Source organism: Miscanthus floridulus, chromosome 18 (genome assembly GCF_019320115.1).
Source record: "Miscanthus floridulus cultivar M001 chromosome 18, ASM1932011v1, whole genome shotgun sequence".
NCBI classification, from domain to species: Eukaryota; Viridiplantae; Streptophyta; class Magnoliopsida; order Poales; family Poaceae; genus Miscanthus; species Miscanthus floridulus.
Genome location: NC_089597.1, coordinates 99,323,794 through 99,347,138, shown reverse-complemented (window position 1 = coordinate 99,347,138; position 23,345 = coordinate 99,323,794). Strand labels below are relative to the sequence as shown.

The 23,345-nt window shown below is 49.9% G+C and overlaps 1 protein-coding gene across 1 annotated transcript; it reads right to left on the bottom strand.

The window, feature by feature from the left end:
- Nucleotides 1–1,640: 1,640 nt before the first annotated feature.
- LOC136524256 (GTP-binding nuclear protein Ran-3-like) lies at nucleotides 1,641–22,437 on the bottom strand (the record flags this gene model as incomplete). Its single annotated transcript, XM_066517693.1, has 7 exons — nucleotides 1,641–2,014; nucleotides 20,352–20,429; nucleotides 20,525–20,704; nucleotides 20,796–20,885; nucleotides 21,590–21,707; nucleotides 21,805–21,861; nucleotides 21,957–22,437. Coding segments are annotated over 7 exons (1,074 nt in total), but the record flags the coding sequence as incomplete, so codon positions are not given.
- Between the last annotated feature and the right edge of the window lie 908 nt (nucleotides 22,438–23,345).

Genomic DNA, 23,345 nt, shown 5'->3' with positions numbered 1-23,345 from the left:
GCTTCAAGTGTTTCATTTGTCTTCAGACGTATGTTGCAAATGTTTTGGGTGCGGTCTCCGTGAGGGGTCAGGAGGTGCGGGCGACGTTTGGACGGACATGGGCCTCCATGTGGTAGGTGTCCGGACACGCACGTCTTTACGGACCTCCGGGAGCTAACACTAAGTGACAAATTAAATGAACTTCAATCTTGTTTGCCTTTTCGTATTTCCATCTCATTCCTCTTTCCCTAATTTCTTCCAAACCCTATATTCTTACTTTGTCTCGACAACGTTTGAAGGCGCTCTAGTTGTTTTGCCGATGTTAGGGCAACCCAAGATGCACTTTGCTCTGGTGGGATCCTTTCTTTGGGCAAGCGTTCATTGGTCTGTCTTGATGAAACTGGAGGGTACATGGTTTGCTAAAATGGGAAGGCCTGATTCTCAAAGATGTGCCACTAGAAGCGTGCCCCTACGAGTTGCACTTTTCATGCTCATATGATGATGTGCTTTAGAGCATCTCCAGCAGCAGGAGAAAACTTCAACCCCAAAAACTAGTTATGGGGGGAGATACAAAACGTGTTTTAAGATTTTGAAGGTCTCTCTCCAGCAAAACGAGAAAATCTAATCCCCAATGAGAAAAATAGTGGATTGGGGGAGGAGAGGTCTCCCCTTTATTTGAGGGGTGGAAGGCTATAATTCGAGAGACTGAGAAATTTTTTTTCTCATTGGGGTTGGACTTACTCATTTTTGATAGATGTATTTATTCACATAGTGACTGTTTCTGAGTTAGGATCTCGACAATACGAAGCAATAGGTTGGTTATTAGTTAATTTTCTATCATTACTAAGTTTTTTTCTATTTTTAGTAGAGTTCAGACAATTTTTTTTTATTTTTGACCCTAAAGAAAAAACTAACGAGTCACACACTAAGCATAGCAATTATATTAAAAGATTTATTAATTTTCATTAAATCTTATAGAAAGAGGGATACTTTCTTCTTTTTTTTAAGGATTTTTGGAAAAACAAGGAAACTGCTAGAGCTACACGATCTCTAAAATAACAGTTTTTTTCTCAATGGGGGTTAGGAATGGGGGATTGCTGGAGATGCTCTTAGGGTCAATAGATAGATGTGTCACGACCCTAATTACATGATCACCTTAATCTTTCCATTACAAGCATGATTATGCATTATCACCACCATAACTTTGCTCTCAATGCCATGTAGTCACGTTGCCATGAAGCCATTGCCTCTACCCCTTTCTCGTCCTATGCACCTGGTTTACCGAATCGCTCTACGTATTTGGTCCACGTGTGAAAAGGACATGCCCTTTGGTTTGGTTATGAGCATGAAAGTTCGGCTGATGGTTTTTGTGGCTGATAAGTCGGCTAATGTTATTTTATTGTGAGAGAAAAACATTGCAGCATGACTGATAAGCGATAAGTTCAAGCGAACAGGAAAAACAAGGTTACCTGTGGCCGTGCGCAGCTTGCAACCCATGAGTCCACACTGTCCCAGAATAAGCCTAAACGGAATTAGTAACTTACCATTCCCATTTAAATTGAATTCAATTAAATAAATTGGCCCCTTAATACGTAATGTGAGCCGCACCACGAAAATAATAGAAGATACACAATCTTAGCTCCACGAAACCGTTGTGTTGCGTAACTTCCAACCCGTGAGTCCAAGCTGCCCAGAATTATTAAAGCATAAACGAACTTATCATTCCTATTTGAATTCCATCAGATTCCTCAAGCAGCGAGCCAAACAACTCAACCAAGACTAAGATGTCTCCTTGAGAGTTGAGACGGACACACACATCAGCAACCACTAAAGCAGCCGATAGCAACTAACCTACTACTGACGCTACAACTGATTCCAAAAGAGATAAGATTTTCACTCTTGAAACCATCCACACAACTAAGCTAGAACTAAACCAAGGCAGCCTGACACAGCATCTGGCTGAGCTCAATCCATGTTATCATCGTCCTCATCTGGCAGGGGAATCGCTGCAGCAAGTTCGATCTCTTTGTCAATCCTGCATGCCATGAAAAACATTCCATGATCAGAGAGAAGCACTCAGCGCTATTATAAACAATGTATGTGTCACAACCAGACCTCCGGCTGACCTTCGTGGTTTGGTCTGCACTAGCTGAAATGGCCTGCGAGCCGCGTGGATGTTTTGTTTGGGCTTGGCCCATTTAATTGTAAGACCGAACTCATATACTCGCTGTGTGGGTGGTTGGGAGGTCAGCGAATAAGAAAATACCAGTTCCGAATCCTCTCGGTCTCTCTCCGTTATCTGCTCGAGGCGGCGCCGTCGCCGTGCTCCCAGCCGCGCGTGCACGCCGGCGACCTATCCATCTGGCTGGGCGTGACATTTGGTACTAGAGCCTTCCGATCCGCCGCCGATTCTGGATCCATAAAATCCGGTTACCGACGGTTGGATCCAGAGTGTTGCGTGGTCATACATCGGATTTTCTCCATTGCCGCCGCCGCCCGATTCATCCTCGTCGCCGTTCAGCTCGCCCACCACCACCTTCCCCTACCTCCACCATCACTGCTTCCACTACGCCGCCCGTTTTCTGCCACTACAATCCCTTCCCCGTCACCGTCTTCGATAGATCCCTAATTTCCTCTCGATCTGCCACCACCTCTACTCTCATCACCTTGCTCGCTGGCGTGCAAACCCAAACCACCAACCCTCACCTCCCGCATGGCGACGGCTGAGGAAAAGCTTGACTCGCTCGATGCCCAGATGAAGTCCATGCTCCTACTCATGGAGACTTTCAATCGCTGGCGTCCTGAGGTTGATAACTTCTCCAACGAGTTAACCAAGGAGATCCGAACTCTCACATCGCGCGTGGAGGCGTGGGAGGCGAACAACGCTCCGCCATCGGCCCCGAAGCGCGAGGAAGAGGGGCGGGCCATGGGCCACGGCGTCGTCACATCACCACAGGGGACTGAAGGGGGGACTCTGATCCTCACTCATCCCCTAGCCTATGGTCAGTTATCCCCCTCCACCTCCCTAGTTCATTATCCTACTGCGTCTACAAATCCTGAATCTCGTTTACCTAAGGCTCAGTTTCCCAAATTTGATGGGTCTCATCCCAAAGTCTGGAAAGAAAAAGCCAAAAAATACTTTGATATGTTCAATGTTCTGGTCCATCGCTGGGCTCAGTATGGTACCTTATATTTCAAAGGGCATGCTGCCTTATGGTTACAAACCTATGAGGCTCAGCATGGGGTGGATAATTGGGTGGATCTTTGCATTGCCATTGAATCTAAATTTGGGAAAGATCTATATCATAACTCCATGCAAGAATTACTGAGCATTAAGCAAACCTCGGATGTTCAAGATTATTATGATAGATTTCAAACTGTCATGCATAAAGTGTTGGTGCATAACAACCATTTAGATGATGTGTTTTTTGTCAGTAAATTCATTCAAGGCTTGTATCTTGACATCCGTGCTGCTATTGTTTTACATAAGCCGAGAACAGTTGATGTGGCCTTGTCATTGGCTCTTATGCAGGCTGATGTGTTGGAATCTCAACCAAAGTTTTTTGTCAAGCGCAATTATCGCGACTACAACAAGTATTCTGGCAAACCACCACCAGCCGCAATTCCTAGTGTTCTGGGAGCACCACCAATCGCCGACACAAAGCCAAAGTGGGAAGACAAGCTCGCCACATTGCGAGCTCAGCGGCGTGCCCAAGGTCTATGCATGAAGTGTGGCGAGAAATGGGGTCGCAACCATAAGTGTCCAGATAAAGTAGCCTTGCATGTTTTGGAAGAGTTCATGGAGCTGCTCTCAGATGACAGTGCACCTGATCAGAATGATTCAGATTCTAGTGATGAAGAGGAAGCGGTGTTTGCTCTGTCTCAGCCCGCAGCAGTGGGTGTTTCAGGCAAGAAAACAATCAAGCTCCATGGCATCGTCAAAGATCAACAACTGCTTATCCTCATTGATTCGGGCAGCACCTACACATTCATTAGCTCCAACACGGCAAACGCCCTCAATTGTGTCCTGAGGCCTGCTCCTCCAATTCAAGTCGTTGTGGCCAATGGCGAAAAACTTCAGAGCACCCATCAGGTCCTCAACTTCAGCTGGTGGTCTCAAGGGCACACATTCACAACTGATGCTCGTGTGTTGCCTTTGCAATACTATGACATGGTGTTAGGCATGGACTGGTTGGAACAACACAGTCCCATGTGGATACACTAGAAAAGGAAGTTGTTGCGGTTCTCTTATCAGGGCAGCAGAATCAGCTTAAAGGGCATTAAAGATACCTTATCCAGTTGTCCCAAGATCAAAGTTAGGAAATTACAGGGCCTCATCAAGAAGGGTGGTATAGCTCAGTTGATTCATTTGTGTCCAGTAACACCACCCTTACCTCCAGACATGATTCCTCTGCTAGTACAGCAGTTAGTTGATAGTCAGGCTCACATTTTCCAGGATCCAGATTCCTTGCCGCCATCTAGGGAGTTTGATCACCACATTCCTCTAATCCCTGGAGTGAAACCGGTAAATGTCAAGCCATACAGATATTCCCCAACACAAAAAGATGAGATTGAGTGCCAGATCAAAGAAATGCTCTCCAATGGCATCATTAGGCCCAGTCACAGTCCTTTTGCTTCCCCTGTAATCTTGGTCAAAAAGAAAGATGGCAGCTGGCGTTTTTGTGTGGATTATCGGCAACTCGACAACATCACTGTCAAAAACAAGTATCCATTACTAATGGTAGATGAACTTTTGGATGAGTTGAATGGAGCAGCTTGGTTCACCAAATTAGATATGAGATCAGGATATCATCAAATTCGGTTGGCACCTGAGGATGAGGCCAAAACAACATTCCGTACTCACAGTGGGCATTGGGAATTTCGAGTCATGCCATTTGGACTCACAAATGCCCCAGCTACCTTTCAAGCTTTGATGAACACTATCTTCTAGCCACTGTTGAGGAAATGTGTCCTAGTCTTTGTTGATGACATACTGATTTACAATCCAACATTGGAGGCTCACCTGAATCATTTGCAGCAAGTCTTCCACATTCTAAATGATCATAAGCTCTTGCTTAAGAGGTCTAAATGTTCTTTTGCTCAGCAACAATTAGAATATCTAGGGCACATCATTAGTGGGCAGGGTGTGGCTATAGATCCTAAGAAGATTGAGGTTGTAGCTAACTGGCCCCAACCATCAGACACCAGGCAATTGAGAGGATTTCTCGGTCTATCTGGTTATTATAGGAAGTTCATAAAAAATTATGGCATCCTAAGTCGACCTCTTACTGACCTATTGAAAAAGGATGTTCTATTTCATTGGACACCTCAATTGCAAACATGTTTTGACACCTTGAAGCAAGCTCTTATTTCAGCACCGGTGCTAGCCTTACCAAATTTCACCAAGGCCTTCACAGTTGAGACCGATGCTTCATCCACTGGCATAGGTGTAGTGTTATCTCAGGACTCTCACCCAGTGGCTTACCTCAGCAAGGCCCTTGGCCCCAAAGCTCAAGCCCTCTCAACATATGAGAAGGAGTGCATGGCACTCATTTTGGCCATCACCAAGTGGAAGCCTTACCTTCAGCACAAGGAATTTACCATTATCACTGATCACAGGAGCCTCATTCACCTAGGGGAGCAAAAGCTACATGAAGGTATGCAACAAAAAGCCTTCATCAAGCTATTGGGCTTGCAGTACAAAATCCTTTATAAGAAGGGTTTGGACAACAAAGCTGTAGATGCTCTTTCCAGACAAGCTGAGCCTATCTCCTTGACTGCCATCACTGCCAGCACTCCCAAGTGGTTGGAGATCATTTTGGAGGGGTATCAGCAAGATGATCAAACCAAGCAGTTGCTCACTGAGCTCAGTATCACTGGATCCAATGACAAAGGCTTCACTCTTAGTGATGGGGTGATCAAATACAAAAACACAATCTGGTTGGGGAACCATAAGGAAGCACAGCAAGCTGTTTTATTGGCCCTTCACTCTAGTGGCTTGGGAGGACACAGTGGCATTACAGCCACATATCACAAGGTAAAATCACTGTTTGCCTGGCCACATATGAAGCAGTCTATCACCGATTACATTAATACTTATGAGGTATATGCCCAAGCTAAACCTGAACACTGCAAATTACCTGGTTTATTGCATCCACTACCTGTTCCTACCCGTGCTTGGCACACCATTAGTCTAGATTTCATTGAGGGATTGCCTAAATCCAAAAGTTTTGATACTATCCTTGTTGTCATTGACAAACTCACAAAATATGCACACTTTATTTGTTTAGCCCACCCCTATACTGCCTTATCTGTAGCCCAAGCTTTCTTGGCTCACGTGTACAAACTGCATGGCTTGCCTTCCATCATCATCTCTGATAGAGATAAAATCTTCACTAGTGCCCTTTGGCAAGAATTATTCAGGCTCACTGAAACAACACTTAATATGAGTTCTGCCTACCATCCTCAAACCGATGGCCAAATCGAACGATTGAATCAATGGCTTGAAACATATCTCCGCTGCATGGTACATTCCTATCCCCAGAAATGGGCCCAATGGATTCCATTGGCTGTGTGGGGGGTACGACCCCGGATACCCACGGCAGGTTACATGGGCTATGCCTCCAGGGGTGGCCCAGCCTGCAAGAAGGAGACTTGCGGGGCACGATTCTGCTCGGCGACCCCACAAGGCACGGAGAGGATATCCTGAAGATGTTACGAGATCTGATAGGATATGTACGATCCCAGTGTTTCTTGTAATCTGTTATTACTTTCCGGTTATCTCTCAGATCTAACCGACTTGTAACCTTGCCCCCAGACTATATAAGGCGGGCAGGGACCCCCTACGAATTCACGGCGAATCATACGATAGCTAATGCAAACCAACAGACCACAGGAGTAAGGTATTACGTCGTACCGATGGCCTGAACCTGTATAACTCGTGTGTCTCTGTTGCCTTCTTGTTCTTGATTACACACTCCTCTACCGATCAATCTACCATCGCGGGGTGCCCCTCGGTGGACTGCCGACGATATTCTGTCGACAGTTGGCGCGCCAGGTAGGGGTGTGCGTGCTGTTTCCTTATCGAACAAGATGGTTTTTTCCGCAGGCCCTTCGTCCCTCCCGCAGCCCGGCCAGATCTTCACGGTCGGATCCATCACGTGGGTCATCAGCGCCGACGGAGTTGGAGAGCTTCTCGAGCCGGTGCAGATCTGTTCTGCACCGACCACCCTCGCACCTGCAACTGCAGATCCAATCTCGGAACCACTTATGGGGTCGACTCCATCAGCCACCCGCCGCTCGCTTCCTTGCTACCAGAGGAGGCATGTCAACAATGACGATCTGATCGAATCTATCGATCGGGTCGGCCTAAAACTCGCCGATTGCCTCTCCATTGCTGAGTCGGCTCTGGACACCCTTATTCAGCACCGAGCACCCTCCGATCCCGATCTGTCAATGTTCAATGCTCGGCAGACTCTAGGGCCCGCCGCCCTGCCTTTCGGGCTCGCCAACACCGCAACTACATATCAGGACACCCTGAGGGGCAAATTCGCCGACCAGCTTGCCGACCAATTTCCACCAACCGTCAACATGCTGCACGCCGGCCGGGGTCTCGGAGCATCTCTCCAAACTATCCTTGAGGAAAATCCAGACTCCAAATCTCAAGGATCCACCGAGCCCCTCGCCGAGACCTTCACCAAGCAACCTCCTCTCCTGCCTTTCTGGGGTGGCGCGATTTTCAACGTCAGTATCGACAGCCCCCCTAGAACGGCGAAACAGACGAGGAACGCGCCGCCCGTGAAAACAGGAACGCCAACCGCATGCAACAGCGTGATAACGAATGCGCCATCGCGATGGCCGAGGCCGCTCGTGATAACCAATTCGATTCACAAGGAAGGCCCCTCCATCGCAACCTCAACGAAGAATTCCTCCGCGTTGATGGCCACGACGTTTTTCAAGACTCCGAGCGCTAATTTGGCCATGGCTGCCAACGAGCTTGCTCACCTCCCGCAGATGCCCGAGCTTGCCAAGGTCGCCGCTATGCTTAAAGCGGCACACTGTCAAGTTAACGAGATCCGAGAAGTTCAGAGACCTTCGTGCTCTACAAGCGTGATCCGCCGATCAGTTGATCCTAGATCCAATCGCCGCCCCAGTCAAAGCCGCTTCGCCGACCAGTCACCACCTCCCTAGGGGGGAGTTGGAGGCCACCGCGCCGAGCATCATCGCCTAGCACGACCAAGAGGTCGAACAGGACGCCCGAGTGCACCTCAGCAACCTTCGGGACGCACGACGGCGTATCGACCAACGACGTTTCGGGCGCCATGAAGATGAAGTACGACGTCGCCAGGAGTACGAGCAGGAATACGGCAACCCGAACTCAGCTCTGGAGCCGATCGTCGCCGGACAATACTGCCGATGTTGGTCCCGGCTAGCCCGGAAGGGCCCCCTGCGTTCACCAGGGCACTCCGAACGCTCCAGTGGCCCCGTGGTTTCAAAATCACCGGAGTCGAGCCCTATGAAGGAAGGATGAACCCAACTCAGTGGCTGCAGGCTTACGCCACCGCCGTCCGCGCCGCCGGAGGAGACACCAACGTCATGGCAAACTATCTCCCTGTTATGCTCACGCCAGCCGCCATGAGCTGGTTCACAAGCCTCGCCCCGGACTCCATCGGCTCTTGGGAAGATCTGAAGAGAGTTTTCACCGACAACTACATGGCCACTTGTAGGCGGCCGGGCACCAAGCACGATCTCAACCGCATCAACCAAAAGCCGTCCGAAACTACTCCGCAGCTACATCAGACGTTTCTCCGAGATGAGGAATTCTATTCCCAACATCACGGAAGCCGAAGTCATCACCGCCTTCGTCCGAGGACTTCATCATCGAGAACTCCGTTCTAAGTTCAATAGAAAGCCACCTACCGGCATCGGCGAGATGATCACAACCGCCAACCTAGTACGCCGACGCCGAGGAAGCGGAGGTGCGTTTTAACGAAGATACGGGCACTAATCGCCCGCCTCGCCGCCACGACGACCGGCAACGACGACCGACAGCACAACGTTCGCCGCCACGACGACCGCAACGACAACCGACAGTACAACGATCGCCGCTACGACGACCGTAGTTTCCACCAGGACAGCGGACGTGATCGGCCAGACGGATTCAAACCTGGTCAGAATCGCCGCCGCCGACCAGATCACTTTGTTGCCAACGTCAATGAGCCGCGCGCAAAGCGTAACTACGATGAGCAGTACAAGAAGATCCTCGACGGCCCGTGCCCCCTGCACAAAACGCCAAACACAAGATGAAAGATTGCCTTGGTTTGGCTAAGGAGTTCCAGGAGAAAAAGTACAACGACGACAATGGTGGGAACGGAGGACGCCGACCACCAGGGGATAATAATAACGCCTTCCAGGACCACGACAAGGTGGTCGCCACCATCTTCGGGGGTTTCGCCTCCAACGAAAGCAGAAGGGAACGGAAGCTCGCCGCCCGAACGAGTGCTCGCCGTAGTCTCAGAAGAAACTACCGCCAACCCCAGCTATCGCCATGGTCCGAAATCTCCATCACCTTCAGCAGAGCCGACCAGTGGGCGGACATACCCTACACAGGGCATTTTCCCCTCGTCCTTGATGCGACTGTCCAGAAGGTGCTATTCAGAAAAGTCCTCGTCGACGGTGGGAGCGCTTTGAATCTACTCTTCGCCGGGGCCTTAAGGGAGCTCGGACTCAGGACAACAGACCTCACGCCCTCAGACTCCTCCTTCTGGGGCGTGGTACCTGGCAGGGCATCTAGACCACTTGGGGAAATTACCCTACCAGTACAGTTCGGCACGGCAACCAACTACAGAGTGGAGCATATCAACTTTTATGTCGCCGACTTCGACACCGCCTACCACGCCATACTAGGGCGTCCGGCTCTGACCAAGTTCATGGCCGTTCCGCACTATGCGTATCTGGTGTTGAAGATGCCTTCGCCTGCAGGAGTCCTGTCTCTGTGGGCCAACCTCTCCGTCGCCTATGCCTGCGAGACAGAAAGTCTCGCCCTCGCCGAAGCCACCGACCTCTCCATCCAGATGGCCAGCGTGGTCGCCGAAGCCAAGACCGCATCTGCTAATGACATGGAGATCCCAGAGCCTCCCCGGGCCTCCGCCAAGTCCAAGGAAGTCAAGGAGATCGGCCTCGGCCTCGACGACCCTTCCAAGACGGTGAAAATCGGGGCTCACCTTGACCCCAAATAGGAAAGCGCGCTCGTCTCCTTCCTACGTGCCAACGCCGATGTGTTTGCTTGGAAACCTAGCAGACATGCCGGGGGTACCACGGGAGAAGATCGAGCACTCCTTGAATGTCTCGCCGACCGCTAAGCCGATCAAGCAGAAACTTCGCCGATTCACGCCGGACAAAAAGGAGGCTATTAGGGTAGAAATAAAACGGCTTTTAGCTACCGGATTTATAAAAGAAGTGTATCATCCAGATTGGTTAGCTAATCCTATTCTTGTTAAGAAAAAGAATAAAGAATGGAGAATGTGTGTTGATTATACTGATCTTAACAAACACTGCCCTAAAGACCCCTTCGGTTTGCCTCGGATAGACGAGGTTGTAGACTCCACCGCCGGCTGCGAGTTGCTCTCCTTTCTCGACTGTTACTCAGGCTACCATCAGATCTCCCTCAAGGAGGAAGACCAGGTTAAAACATCGTTCATCATGCCTTTCGGTGCATACTGCTACACCACTATGTCCTTCGGACTAAAGAACGCCGGCGCGACCTACCAAAGGGCTATTCAGACGTGCCTCGACCAACAGATCGGCCGCAACGTCGAAGCCTACATCGACGACGTAGTCGTCAAGACTAGAACCACCGACAATCTTATCACCGACCTTGAAGAAACTTTCTCCAACCTAAGCAAATACCGATGGAAGCTGAACCCTTCAAAGTGCATTTTGGAGTTCCATCCGGTATCCTGCTCGGCTACATCGTCAGCGCTCGGGGCATCGAACCAAACCCTGACAAGGTCTCCGCCATCACCAACATGAAAGCGGCCGACGTGTGTCAAGGATATACAGAAGCTTACAGGGTTGCATGGCTGCGCTAAGCCGATTTATCTCGCGTCTCGGTGAAAAAGGGCTACCTTTCTTCAAGCTCCTCAAGGCCTCCGAGAACTTTTTCTTGGTCAGAGGAGGCAGATACAGCTTTCGAGCAGCTCAAGTTGTTCCTAACAAAACCTCCAATCATGACAGCACCACGACCAGATGAAACTCTGCTGGTTTACATCGCCGCCACCTCTCCGCGTTGTCAGTACGGCTATTGTCGTCGAACGCGAGGAAGCTGGACACGCCTACAAGGTGCAACGCCCGGTCTATTTCATCAGCGAAGTACTTAATGAGCCCAAAGCTCGTTATCCTCAGGTGCAAAAACTGTTATATGCAATTTTGATTACCTCACGAAAGCTCCGACATTACTTCGAATACTACAAGATCGCCGTGGTCACAGAGTTCCCTCTGGGGATATTCTCCGCAATAAAGAGGCCAATGGCCGTATCATCAAATGGGCCGTGGAGCTCGGCACTTACTCCATTGATTTCAGAAGCAGACCAACAGTTAAGTCGCAGGCGCTTGCTGATTTCATCGCCGAGTGGACCGAGATCCAAGAACCCATTGCCGCCACTTGCCCCGAGCACTGGGTGATGTACTTCGACGGCGCCCTTAACATCAATGGTGCTGGTGCGGGCATTCTGTTCATTACACCAACAGGGATAAACTCAGATACGTTCTTCGCATACACTTCGCGGTCTCCAACAACGCCGCGGAATACGAAGCATGTCTCCACGGCCTCCGAATAGCCGTCGAGCTTGGCGTAAAACGCCTCATGGTATACGGGGATTCCGCGCTGGTTATCAATCAACTTAATAAAGATTGGTCCTGTTCCAGTGAGAAAATGGATGCTTATTGCGCCGAAATCAGTAAGATTGAAGGGAAATTCTACGGCATCGAGTACCACTCACGTGGTACGGGATCAAAATCAAATAGCCGACCAGCTATCGAAGATAGGATCTTCTCGCACCATGGCTCCGCCGGGGGTCTTCGTTCAGGACCTCTTGACACCATCCATTAAGGAAGACAAGGAAGTTGTAGAAGTAACCCCTGCCGAGCAGTTGGTACTCATGATACCTTCGTAGGTCACCGATTGGAGGGAACAGTTCATCAAATACCTCTCCAACGGCGAAGTACCCACCGACAAAATCAAAACGAACGACTAATTCGCCGAAGTAAGCACTACGTGTTGGTGGACGGTAGCCTGATGAGGAAAAGTGCCAAGGAAGGGATACTGCAGAAGTGCATCATCCAAGACGACGGCGTGAAGCTACTATTCTGAAATTCACTCTGGCTCCTGTGGCAATCATGCGGCTTCAAGAACACTGGTCGGCAAAGCTTTCCGGCAGGTTTTTACTGGCCCACGGCTATTACCGATGCAGAAGATCTCGTTCGACGATGTGAGGGGTGTCAATTTTTCGCCAAGCAAATACATGTGCCGGCACAAGAATTACAGACCATTCCAGCTTCCTGGCCTTTCGCATGCTGGGGACTGGATATGATCGGGCCTTTCAAACCTGCGCCAGGAGGTTTCCGGTACGTGTACGTCGCCATTGATAAGTTCTCCAAGTGGATCGAGTACAAACCACTCGTCGCAGCTACTGCTAAGAAAGCAGTCGAGCTCTTTGAAGACATCGTACACAGATTCGGTCTCCCGAATAGCATCATCACCGACCTCGGGTACAACCTTTACCGGCCATCATTTTTGGGACTTCTGTGAGGACAGATGCATCTCTGTTAAATACGTTTCCGTTGCTCATCCTAGAGCTAACGGTCAGGTCGAGCGAGCTAACGGTATGATCCTCGACGCCCTCAAGAAAAGGCTCTATCAAGAAGAAGAAAAGCACCCGGGCAGATGGCTCAAAGAACTACCAGCTGTGGTCTGGGGACTGCGCACTCAAAGCTAGTCGCAGTACCGGCGTATCTCCATATTTTATGGTCTACGGCTCAGAGGCCATACTTCCAGCGGATATTGCATTCCGAGCACCCTAGAGTAGGAAAACTATGATGAAGACCAAGGCCACAGCTGTTCGGACAGAAGACATTGATCGGGCAGAGGAAGAACGTCTGATTACTTGCGTTCGCACAGCCAAGTACCATCGAAGGTCTGTGGAGGTATTACAACCGTAACGTCAAAGGTCGTTCGTTCGCGATCGGCGACCTCGTCTTACGTCAGAAAACAAAAAACCGAAGGGCTTCACAAGCTGTCTTCACCATGGGAGGGCCCTTACATCGTAAAAGGTGTTACTCGACCAGGGTCTTATCGCTTATGCGACTTAGATGGACTCGATGTTCCCAACTCCTGGCACATAGAGCACCTTATACGTTTCTACCCCTGAAATAACATAGATATGTATTCTTTACTTTAATATTAATAAAGTTCTGGTCTCCATAATTTCTCTACATTTTTTCCTTCATCATAAGCTTCAACTACCGTTAGCGGGATATAAGCCACTCCGCGACGGCCTCCAATACGCTCGACTAGTACGCAACTAATCGCCGAGTGATTTCTCCAAATCGCCGAGCACGATTCTCCAATCGCCGAGCACGATTTCTCCAATCGCCGAGCACGATTCTCCAATCGCCAAGCACGATTTCTCAAATCGCCGAGCACGATTTCTCCAATCGCCGAGCGAGCGCGATTCTCCAATCGCCGAGCACGATTTCTCCAAATCGCCGAGCACGACCTCTCCAATTCGCCGAACACGACCTCCCAATTCGCCGAACACGACCTCTCAATTCGCCGAACACGACCTCTCCAATTCGCCTGAAAACGACATCTCCATTCGACGAACACATCAACTCCCAATCACCGAACACGATTTTTCCAAAAAACGCCTACTATGCTTCCTCTGGGTCGCGTAGGTTTTTCTACAAAAACAACGACGGTGTTGCACTCCCAATTTTCGCAACATAGCCCGCCGATCGTCAAACAGCACACCTTTTTTTCCTTCTATTTTCTATGGAAAACGACCAGTCCCAGACTACATCCTACACGTGCTTAGGGGCTCTAGCCCTCTGCGTTAATGGTTGGTCGGCTACGGTTCCTTGGCAATGCCTGTTCATCCTACACGTGTCAGCGCCTCTGCGCTCGACGTTATGGACTATGGGCTAGTCAAGGCCTAGATTTCAGATATGAACTAACCGCTCGGACATCGCTTTAGCCATTTCTCTCGCCACGTTACTCAAGTTGGCTGCTGGGCAGAACGTTTTTTCGCAATAGTAATTCTGGAGGACACCAAGGCTCTAACATCCCACCAAACGTACCATGAGCTCGGTGCTCTGCGTGTTGGGCGGTAGGACACGGTCTTATGACAACGCCTATTTCTCCAACATACGCATGGGCTCCGCGTTATGCGTTACGGATCACGACCTAACTAAGGCATCTAGTTCAGTGAAAACTAAATGATCGAACACAGCTTATATTGGGAAAAAGTGCATCGGGTTGATAATACACAGATTTTTCATAGCCAGACAAATCAAGTATTACAGGCGGTAATATCCGAGCAGTTCTTTAAGCTTCGCCAACAGCTTCTGTCTCGCCAAACAGGTCTATATCGCCGACAAGCACTTTCGCCACATCCTCAACGTCATCCTCCAGCTGCTGGGTCTGCGCGTCGCTCAGCCCATCGGCGAACCCACCACCTATCGACTAGATGTCGACGGACGGATAATGGGACCGAACCACCGCAAGGGCATGAGTAGCGGCGGTCAAAACGGCAGTCGCGATTGAAGTTTTTGAAGTTCTCCCACGCTGCCTTGCATCTCTGAACGATGGTGTCTGGCCCTTGCTGCCTACCATCAGGACGGGGCGTCGGTTCAACGTCGACGCAGTCCAGCACTGGTTTTATTGCGGCAGTTATAGTGTTGAAGTTGTCCTTCTGGACTTTGGCTTCTTGCACCAGCACATCGAACTGTGCCTTGGTTTTATGTCGATAATCTGCAAGAATTACAATGGTTCATCACGGTAAAAAAGTATTACGGCGTCACTTCCGATCAGGGGAAACCTACCTTTCAATTCTTCGAGCCAGTTTGTCGGCTCGCTCCGACTCCTTCGTTTTCTCTTGTCGGATTTGTTCGACGGTCTGGCGAAGCTGGTCGAGTTCTGCATCTTGCTCTGCAAGCACAAAAGATAAGAAATGGAAAAAATATACGGCCACTTACTACAAAGCACATTATGTGAAAAAGAATACCGGATTTCAGCTTGGATACATCCTCCAACTGCTGGCACTTCCGGTCGAGCTGTTCAGTTTTACTATCGAGTTCCCCGTTTTTCTTGCTCAACTGCTCGGACATCTTCTTAAGTTCCTCGGATACAATTGCCAGCTCCTCGGATGTCTTCTTCAGCTGCTCGGACGAAGCCGTTAGTCGCTCGGACAGAACCCCATTTTGATGTTCAAGGTCCCGCGAATTCGACTCCGCAAGGTCCCAGCTCGCGCTGGGCCCTCTGAATACTTTTCTCCGAAAGACTTAAAGCCTCCGGAGTATCTTATTTTCCTCGGCGAGGGGCTCCATCCTCTTTATCAGTTGGTGCCGTTGGTCGGCTGTCCGAGCTATCCCCTGCGGATTAACAATGCAAGAGATAAACCTTGATCTTCCGACAACATATATCGGTGTTATTGGCGTGGCACTCACCTCGATTTGAGTCATTACTCCAGCGACGGCGGATTTCAACCTCTTTATCTCTCTGGTGGTGTTTTCTTCCTCGACGACTAACACCTCTTCCCCGCGTTTCCAGAGAATCCGGACGGACTGGGGCTCAGGCGCGGCACGCTCGATCTCCACGACCTCGTCCTCCTCCACCATCACTTGAGGCACCTTCGGGGGGCTCCGTGGTCGGACCGCCGCTCCGACCACTCCTGGCACCCCTGCGGGTGACGACGTTCGCTCCTCAGCAGTTGACGGAGTCGCATCGGTAACCTCTGGCGCATCAACAACAGCCACAGTTTCCGCTTCCAAGGTAACGACTTTTTTGGTCGTAGCCGCGGTTGCGGTCGCCGACGCGCCGGTCAGTGTGCGCCAACGATTCACCATCACTGGGTCTGCTGGGAGCGGCGGCTGGCCCGTCCACTGTTCGTCCAGCACTAGGGGACTCCCGGACGGGCGCAGTCGTCGTTTTTTCTTCTGAGGTCACGGGCCTCGGCGTCGCACTGCGTAATATCGGCTTCTCAGAAACAAGGTGAAATCAAAGAACAATATAATTACTCCAAGGCAAATATACTCACGGTTTGGTCTTCCGATTGATTTTCTTGAATCGGCGATGCCTGCCTGACCCCCCAGGCAGCGGCTGCTTGGTCGGCCTTGTGGGAGGACTCCTGCGCCTCCGCAGCAGGCTGCCGCTCTTCTTGGTGCTCGGAGGCCCCACCTTCCGTGCGTTGTTCGGGGACTTCGGTAGTTTGCATCGCCGGGGCGTCCGCCGTTGCCCGACCATAACTTTCCCCTGCTCGATGCTTGGGAGCGACATCATCCGCCGGTACCTCCGTCGTGCTCGGCAGAAGTGCTGACTGGTCCTCGTCATCGTCCGACCACTCCAGCACAGCAGTTCGTCGTGGCCGAACTGCTCGGTCCTCTCCAAGAGAGATGCCTCCTGGTTTGTGTGCATGAGAGCTGGCGGTTTTTCTCCTTTTTTGGACCGGCTCGTCTACTGCCGGTCTCTTCCCACGGACCTTCTCTAACACTGGGGATGGACTATCCGATGAGGAGCTCGGCTCACCCTCTTCATGCTGCAGTGGCCGCCGAGGATCTACTCCTTTTGGCCAATCGGCTCTCGGCACGTCTGAAAAGTATATTGCCCTATCCTGCGAATGAATCTTTTCATAAGTGAGTCAGTCCTATGCTCGGCAATTAATGCCTGATAGATGCGAAGCGAAATGGTTACCTGAGGAGGCGGGTTGGTGCAGTTGAAAGCCTTCGTTCCTTTTGGCCAGCTGAACGAGACATTCGAAGTAAATAGATCCATGGCACGGTCTATCACTTCCTTCTTCGTCAGACGGTCTGTGTTTTCACGGGTACCGTCGTTGTCACCTTTATAGTCAAATGCCGGGTGGGCCCTCTCTTTGCAGGGTTGGATGCGCCGAAACTATGAAACTAGCTAGCAACCAGTTCACCCCTAAGCTCCAAGCCTTTACTCAATTCCAGAAGTTCCATTACTTGCTCCATGTCAGCGTTGTTGGGTCTCTCCGACCAGTTACTATGGTTAACCGGGATGTGGTGGACGTCGCATCGAATCAATGGGTGACTTTGTTTGATATAGAACCATCTAGAGTTCCAACCTTTCAGGGAGGTATTCAGCGGAACGTTGATATATTCGCTGGCCATCCCATCCCTGAGCTGCAGGTACACGCCGCCGACCACCTTGGAACCGCTACCCCCCTTCTTCTTCAGACAGAACAAGTGCCTGAAGAGGTTGAAGTGCGGCAGAACACCGAGAAATGCCTCGCAGAAATGGATAAAGATAGAAACATGCAGAATGGTGTTGGGGTGCAGATTACAGAGGCTAATCGCCCAAAACTCCATAAGATCCCTCAAAAAAGGGTGGACAGGAAACCCTAATCCTCGCCAGAAATAATCCTCAAATACTACAGCCTCATCAGTATGTGGTGTCGGGAAGGGCTCACCACTAGCTGGCCGCCATCCAGCAGTAAGACGGTCGGGGAGAACGCCCGCCGCCACCATCTTATCGAGATCCGCCGCTGACGTCTTCGACGGCACCCACTCCTCATCGCGGCTGGCTCCGGTGGCCACTTTCTTCGGCTTTGCGGCTCCTTTTTTTGGCGCCATCTCCTATGGTTTGGTCCTCGGGTTGGAGGCGAATGCTCGCGATTGGTGCGGAAGGTGAAGCACAGGGATTGCGAAGGCAGGAAGCAGGGTGGCTTGACAGAGGTAGGAGGCGATGTGTGTGGCGGCGCGGTTATAAAGCACTTCCCCCACTCTGCCTTGACTCTGAGGATTTTTGGGAAACCGTTCCCGCGATCAGCGCTACATCGATTCCTCCAAAATGGTTTAATGGGCCGCAACTTGGGCTATCGCGTCACAGTAGCCCACGCCGCTCATTTATCGCCGCCACATTCTCCGAATTCTCCGCATTTTAATGAGGCTTAGTAACTGATACTGTACGGCCATTACTCCGAATTTCTCGCCGCGATTTGATTTATCCGATATCTACGCCAGAAACACGGGGACTGGCTACCTGCTCGGACGGTTCACTAATTTCTGAGCCTGGCACCACGTGACTACGTCACCTACTGTCAGGCTCGGGGACTAAGTGGGCACACTTCACCTTGCGGTGAATGTGCTTGTTTTTTGTCTCGAGGCTACGCTCGGGGACTGGCTACCTGCTCGGACGGTTCACTAATTTCTGAGCCTGGCACCACGTGACTACGTCACCTACTGTCAGGCTCGGGGACTAAGTGGGCACACTTCACCTTGCGGTGAATGTGTTTGTTTTTCTGAAAGACTCCGAGCATCCAAAGGATAAACCAGGTATCTTTACCATTGTTTTCGGATTCTAAGTGGGCACACTTCACTTAACCATGCAGGAATTTTTAATTTTGGATTTGAGCTCCTTACACCCTTATGACAAGCCGTGTTCAGAACATACATCGGCGATGTTGTATGCTGCTCGGCAGTTTCTCACAACTGCTCGGCAACTCCTTATGGTGGTCGGATCATGATTTGGACAGCTCGGTTTTGGTTCGCACCTGCTCGGTAAGTCTAAAGACGGCGTTGCACAATGGGTACAAGGCGCTCGGGGACTAGCTGTGGGGGGTACGACCCCGGATACCCACGGCAGGTTACATGGGCTATGCCTCCAGGGGCGGCCCAGCCTGCAAGAAGGAGACTTGCGGGGCACGATTCTGCTCGGCGACCCCCGCAAGGCACGGAGAGGATATCCTGAAGATGTTACGAGATCTGATAGGATATGTACGATCCCATGTTTCTTGTAATCTGTTATTACTTTCCGGTTATCTCTCAGATCTAACCGACTTGTAACCTTGCCCCCCAGACTATATAAGGCGGGCAGGGACCCCCTACGAATTCACGGCAAATCATACGATAGCTAATGCAAACCAACAGACCACAGGAGTAAGGTATTACGTCGTACCGACGGCCTGAACCTGTATAACTCGTGTGTCTCTGTTGCCTTCTTGTTCTTGATTACACGCTCCTCTACCGATCAATCTACCATCGCGGGGTGCCCCTCGGTGGACTGCCGACGATATTCTGTCGACAGGCTGAGTTTTGGTATAATACGACCTATCATTCGGCACATGGTCACACACCCTTTGAAGCCTTGTATGGTCATCCACCTAAACACTTCGGCATCACCTCCACTAACACTTGCACAGTTCTGATCTGGATGACTGGCTTCAGTCCAGAAATACTATGATGAACCACATCCAACAGAATCTAGCTCGGGCACAGCAGCGCATGCAACATCAGGCAGATAAGCATCGCCAAGAAAGAACCTTTGCTGTGGGCGATTGGGTCTATGTCAAACTGCAACCACATATACAGCAGTCTGTTGTTCGTCGTACCAACCAAAAGCTCAGCTACAAGTACTTCGGACCATATCTGGTGCTCCAAACCGTTGGTAAAGTAGCCTACAAACTTCAGTTACCTGCTAATAGTCACATTCATCCTGTGTTGCATGTCTCCCAGCTCAAGAAGGCTTTACCTCCGAACACCAGTCTGTCTACTGATGATGAACTTCGACTTCTCTACGTGTTGGAAGATCTTCCACCATCCCAGGTCCTGGCTCAGCGGCTTCATCTGGTGGGTCACCGGGTGGTACCGGTTGCCTTGTTGCAGCGTGAGTCTTGTCCAGTACATTGGGCTACCTGGGAGCGAGCTACGGATGTACCTTCCTCACTGCTGCAGCCTGCTGCTTCTGCATCACGAGGGCGCGCTGCTGCTTAAGGAGGGGGAGATGTCACGACCAGGCCTCCGGCTGACCTTCGTGGTTTGGTCTGCACTAGCTGAAATGGCCTGTTAGCCGGCCTGCAAGCCGCGTGGATGTTTTGTTTGGGCTTGGCCCGTTTAATTGTAAGACCTAACTCATATACTCGTTGTGTGGGTGGTTGGGAGGTCAACGAATAAGAAAATACCAGTTCCGAATCCTCTCGGTCTCTCTCCGTTATCTGCTCGAGGCGGCGCCGTCGCCGTGCTCCCAGCCGCGCATGCACGCCGGCGACCTATCCTTCTGGCTGTGCGTGACAGTATGCAGCATGGTAAATCAGTGTCGTCGTCAGGTATACATGTTTGCTTGAATAATAATGACTTACTTTTGCTGCGCAGCAACGTCGATGGTCACGTCGGCAGGGACGAGGGCTAACTCTTCGACGAACTTGACGTCCATGTTCCTGCATTTACACTCGTGCATCAGATTACCAATCGTTTGGTGTTGCTATAGCATATGCATTGCAATCAAGAGAAACAGAATGACGACAATACCCACCCTGCGAGCTTCCTTGCAAGGTAGAGAAAAGGCTTCTCGAAGTTATAGTTGCTCTTGGCAGAGATCTCATAGTGCTGGAGATTCTTCTTCCTGTGGTAAGTCACCGCCTTGGCCTTCACCTGCCAGTTCTTCACATCCACCTTGTTTCCGCACAGGACAACCGGGATGTTCTCACACACCCTAATATGCACAATAAATAAAAGATGTACCAGATCAATTCAGGACACCAAAACAAGAGGCATGTGAGCAATTCAAAAGGTAAAATTTTTACCTGCTGATGTCCCTGTGCCAGGTGGGAACATTCTTGTAGGTGAGCCTTGAGGTGACATCAAACATGATGATTTCACACTGACAATTGATGCTGCATGATTGAAACATATGAGCAAATATTAACCCTTGATAATGCATCTCACAGTTTTTAGAGTCACTAAGCCTGACAAATCCATGAGTAAATCATCTAGTCTCAGTTCTTTCAGGGACCTCAACCGGTTCTAGTATAACTGTCTCTCTATGGTTACCACATTGGACCTACTCCAGCTGTCAACGCTGCTCAACGGGTTAATCTGTATCCTCTGGGACTTATTAGCTTGCTTATTTGTTTGTTTGTCTTTGTTTATTAGCTTACATCAGTTAGGCAACTTAGCTTGCATGAGAAAATATTAATCTCTGAGGATTGGATCACCACATCATCTTGACTTCGTTGTAACCCAGAAGCTTACATCAAAAAAATATCTCAAAAAAATCACTTGACATTTATTGCATTGATTTCTACCAATTCAAGCTATTCAAGCTGATCTCCATGTTGATCTACATTGTGAGTACTCAACCGATGCTATCAAATAATCAATGATTTTGTTCTTGGTAAGACCAGACAATGTGAAGCAAAAGATTGTAATGTAGTTAGCATTCGACTAATAGTTGTATGTAAATACTAGGGCCCATCAGAATACTTGTCCAAACATTTCCTTTGAACTTACTAGCGAGAAAAATCAGGATGGCAACTGCTAAATGTCAAGTTGCAACATCTGAATGAAGTGAAGAACTAGTTGGTTGTAAGGTTCTTACTAGTATCCATCACGGAGGCCGCCAAACTTCTCCTGGCCGGCCGTGTCCCAGCAGTAGAACCTTATCTTGCCGTGGCTCGTGGTGAAGTCCAGAGGGCGCACCTCCACCCCGATTGTTGCTGCAAATCGTCAAGGCAGATCAAGAACAAATAGATCAATCAGACAGTTAGGCGGTCTATCCATATACAAGAAACAAATTAAATGTTTGATGGTCACGTTCGTATCCCTTCTCGAACTCCCCAGTGATGTGCCTCTTCACGTACGTCGTCTTCCCTGCAAGATGGGATAAACAAGAGGCACAGTTTGTCAAAAGTTCGGCAACATTGAAGCGCTACCGATAAACTGCTAACAACAATCATGAGCCTTACCAGTGCCACCGTCGCCAACGAGGACAAGCTTGAAGCTGGGGTAGGGACTACGACGGCCTGGCCGCCTGGGACGGCAGATCGGAGCGGATCGAGGATTCGACAGCGACGTCGCTCTCGCACACCAAAATCCAAATACAACGAAACCCTGACGGAGACAAATTAAAGGGTTTAAGAAAGGAGCGCACCATTGGGGTCGAATCCGTGGTCCGGGTTCGGAGCGCGAGTCGACGGGGTCGGAGGAGACGTTGGGTGGGCGACGGATTGGAGGGATCGCCGGCGACAAGGAGGTTCTGGTTGGGGAGGTGATCGCCGTGGCTGTGGCTAAATATAGGGGCGCCGTGGTAATGTAGGAGTGCAGCTCCCGCGGCGAGAACGAAGCGCATTGATGAGCGCGGAGGGAGGAACAACGACGGGGGCTGATCCGATCCTTGGCGCCTTGTCTCCTCCGCTTTGCAAGCACCGAAGAGGACAGAGCAGCAATTCAATGGACGCCTCCTCTCAACCACCACTCTGTTGGTCCTTTCAGTAGTCAGTACACTCCCTTCCACGTCCCTTTCCTCGGCAGCACGCAGCAGCGGCACGATGCAAAAGTTAAGCAACTATGGTGCGGCGCGAGGTGAACATTGCGGCTTTGGCACCGTTGCGAAGATCCCCACCAGCCACGAGTCTACGATCCCCACGCCCTGTCCCTACGGCTGCTGGTGCGTACCTTCCCTCTCTCTCTCTCAGATCTGTAGCATGAAACAGAATTCTCCTAGGTAAGTTCAATCTCGTTGTTTTCCAAAGAGAAATTGTCCCCTAGGTAAGTTCAATATCGTGTGTTGTGCAGTCTACGTACTCTGTTGCAGAGGTACATTCAGTTTGAGTTCGTGGGCCTATTCAGAGACCAGATAGATTTTTATGAATTTTAACACTCAAGATACATGGGAAATTTATTTAATCATAACCAATTTGGTGTTTATTGAATTTCGATTCATTCAAGAGGAATAAATCAATAAAAAAAATCCTTAGTCCAGACCAATTTGGTGTCCATGCTTTGCTTTCTAAAATCCACGTAATCATCCAAGAGAAAGGTGGCCGGATAGAGGCCGATAGCCACCATGATCAAAATGCCTCGGAGATCAGAATACTGGCCATGGACACCATTGGATGAAGAGAAGAATATGCAAGATCAATATTTGTTAGAAAGATCAGTTAAAGGTCAAAGCATTTAAGCATAATTCATACTCCCCCTGTCCCTAAATATTTGTCGTTTTCGCTTTCCGAGAAATAACTTTGACCAAATATATATTAAAAAATATTAATATTTGTGGTACATAATTAGCATCATTGGAAAGATATTTGAATCTAGTTTTTTAATAAATTTATTTCGAGATACAAAAGTTGCAC